This window comes from Solanum stenotomum, unplaced genomic scaffold (genome assembly GCF_019186545.1).
Source record: "Solanum stenotomum isolate F172 unplaced genomic scaffold, ASM1918654v1 scaffold35747, whole genome shotgun sequence".
Lineage (NCBI taxonomy): Eukaryota > Viridiplantae > Streptophyta > Magnoliopsida > Solanales > Solanaceae > Solanum > Solanum stenotomum.
This window is the reverse complement of record NW_026033585.1, coordinates 6397-9654: the sequence shown is the minus strand read 5'-3', so window position 1 is coordinate 9654 and position 3258 is coordinate 6397. Positions and strand designations below refer to the sequence as shown.

At 28.4% G+C, this 3258-nt stretch overlaps 1 protein-coding gene across 1 annotated transcript; it reads left to right on the top strand.

Annotated features, from left to right (window-relative positions):
* The first annotated feature begins 986 nt into the window (after positions 1-986).
* On the top strand, positions 987-2069 carry LOC125852482 (major pollen allergen Ole e 6-like). The gene is made up of 2 exons (XM_049532204.1): positions 987-1224; positions 2000-2069. The coding sequence occupies exons 1-2, from the start codon at positions 990-992 to the stop codon at positions 2023-2025; spliced, it is 261 nt and encodes an 86-aa protein (XP_049388161.1). The 5' UTR covers positions 987-989; the 3' UTR covers positions 2026-2069.
* The last annotated feature ends 1189 nt before the right edge of the window (positions 2070-3258 follow it).

The following is a 3258-nucleotide window of genomic DNA, read 5'->3' as shown; positions in this document are numbered from 1 at the left end:
AATTAAATTTATTATAGTGGCTATTTGCGAAAGTTCCTCATAAATAAATGACGGGAAACTTATAGATATCCACTAGTTTAGGGGCTAATTACTTAGATATACGTCAGTTTGCAATATTACGAATTTTACTACATTTTGATGCGTCCATATACGTGTATCTTGGGATACATGAGTTAAAATTAAATATAATTTGTTCCAGATACACTGTAGCTAGTCAAGTTGATTCGCATGTATCTTGGATACATACACAAATCTCCCTCGCCTCCCTGTCATCTTGCTTGTCACTCTTATACATATCTGGTATCCCAAGTACATGTATCTGGAATACGTAGACAAATCTTTCTCGCCTCCCTCCCATCTCGCCGGCTACTCTCTTACATATCTTGTATCCTAGATATATGCAAATCACACTAGAAACATATAGATACATGTGTTTACTGTGATTCACTTGTATTTGTAATACATAGACAATTTTTTCTCACTCGTCTCTCTCTATTTCATTGTATGCAAAAACACATATATTTAAGTGTATCTTACTTGAAATCTAGTATTAAATTATTAATTAGTGATATATAAGATATAATTATTTCAAACTATAGATAGAACTAGTAAATATAATTGAAATATTTGAATAATTAGATATATAGTCTCTCCATTAATTTTATTAGTGGCGAACCCTTGTTGTCACGGAAAGTAAGTTTCAATGGTGACCTTATTTTTGAAAGTGTAGTTTCAATAATTTATAATAATTTCTACTTTTTAGTAAACTAACTCTTCATTACCAACCAAAAACATGAAGAAGAAAAAAACACAAGCACAACCAGAAGTTTCCTACAAAATTGGTTATCAACCACTTAAATTTGAGGTAGTGTTTTGCTATAGAAGATTCAATAGCATTAATCAAATATACACACAAAAAATACATATATAACAACAAAAAAAGAAATCGAAAAACGAAAAGTGAAACACATACTACAAAATAAAATAAAATGGAGGCATCAAAGAAGCTTATGGCAATGTTTTTTGTTTGCATTATTGTGATTTCTTCATCCATGGCTGATGAAGAAAATAAAGCAGAAGAATTTAAAAAATCATTTGAAATTGTGGCAAATGAATATAAAGATTGCTACAATGATTGTCAAAAGGAATGCACTAATGAAGGATTTGGATACACTCGTTGTGAGATGAAATGTGACACTGAATGCAGTGCTAAGTTGCTCAAAGGTAAATATTTAAGGACAAATATACCCCAAATTATCGTAAATGGTATTCAGATATCCTCCGTCATACTTTTGGGACATTGGTGCTCCTGCCGTACAAAAACTAGAGCATATATACCTTTTTATATACTAACGGACATACATGTGTCATAATCTTATCCACTGACCCAACATTTATTAAATATTGGATCGACAGATAAGATTGTGTCATGTGTCCCTATTTAGTCTTCCGTTAGAGTGAAGGGCATATATGCTCTAGTTTTTGGATGGCAGGAGCATCAATGTCCCAAAAGTATGATGGAGGGTATCTGCATATCATTTATGATAATTTGGGATATATTTGTCTTTTTCCCATATAATTTTAACACGTTATATAAAGTACGTTAATGTTTTTTAAATTTAGAATTTATATATATGACAATACTATATTAAAGCATTTTTACACAATATTTTATTATAGTTTTAACATGTGATTTTTCTAAATTTAATTAGTTATATACATCGAGAACTTAGAGAACATTTACATTAACTATGTAGTTTAGCCTATTGTAACATACTAACGTTTATCATACATGTTATAATTGTGCAATTACTATCTACTTCACCCATAATTATTGTTGTTATTATTATTATTATTATTATTATTATTATAAAACTATTGATTAATGTTTATTGTAGAAATTAAAATATTGTAGTTAGTTATCATATAATTGACCTGATTATAAAAATGTTATTTTTGTTTCTTTTTTCTAATACGTTACTATCTTCTATTTTTGCAGAAAGAATTGAGAAAATGAAAAATTAATTTGAAGTCTTGAAGATGGACCAAAGGATGCAAAAACATTTCTTTTAGTATATTAAATATAGGGAAAGAAGAATAAAAAAGTAGTAGTATACATGATGTATGTATACATTACGTTATTTTAAATTTTTTGTATCATTCTTAGTAGTGTTTGAACTTTATATAAAATTTTCAGTACTTTATTTAACTTCTAAATTTTATAATCTTGATTTTTCTTAATTCATAATTTACATATTCTAATAAAATATGTAAAAAATTCGCAAAAATTAAAGATTCATGGTATTTTCGCCTCATGTCTTAAAACTTACGTGATCTATCCTATTAAAATGTCCAATTTGAGACCTTCGCCTTTCCATGTGTATATACAATTTCGATATATTATATATGGAGTGTTATAAATTTAATTTATAGCATAGTTTTTTGGTAGTGTTATAATTTGTTGCCACGTATGAATTTATCTCTTTGGCATTTCAATTTGTTTTCTTTTACCATTCTTTATCTTTCCTCATAATGAATGAAAATGAGGCATATTCAGGATTTTGAGATGATGGGTGCACTATTATGAAAAGGTGAATTTAAGATATAAATTTGATCGGTTTAACATTTAAGTTCTTATCACTAAAAATAATTGAAATTTTAAAAGTATAGGTCCAAAGTTATTTTTACCTATCCAAACCACTTTAGTGACTTAGAGAGACATTACCCAATTTTAAAAAGGAAAATAAAACAAGATAAATAAAAGATTCAAATTTCTAACCTCACTTAGAGAGGTGCACCCAATCATAATCATACGGTATGATACTTCAAGTGTGGGTTCACATATCTATATTTAAATATTTTATAAAAAAATATAACACTACTATATATGACTTCAAAAGGGGAGCATGGGTTCACGTGAACCCAGTGACCCCCTCCTGGATACGCCTCTATTCATAAATATCAAAAAAGGAACTAGTGCATCCCAAAACCCTAGTGTCATAGGTACAAAAATCTTTAAATATGAATATAAATCTAATAATGTCTCACTAAAACTGTCTCGAAATAGAAAAGACAAAATAAAAATAAAGATATAATAGGATTCAAAACTGCTACGGATCAGCCATGCAGATCACCTCGAAGTCTTCAATTAACAAACAATTCTTGTAATCAAGCGATTCCAATTGCTCAAAAACTAAGTCTCGATGAATAAATGATCCTTGAAATAATTAAATCTTGATGAAAATATATATAAACAAG

Coding starts and splice junctions, on each gene's coding strand:
- LOC125852482 (XM_049532204.1), top strand. CDS start 990: ATGGAGGCATCAAAGAAGCTTATGGCAATGTTTTTTGTTTGCATTATT. Junction 1,225..1,999: donor CAGTGCTAAGTTGCTCAAAG/GTAAATATTTAA, acceptor CTATTTTTGCAG/AAAGAATTGAGAAAATGAAA.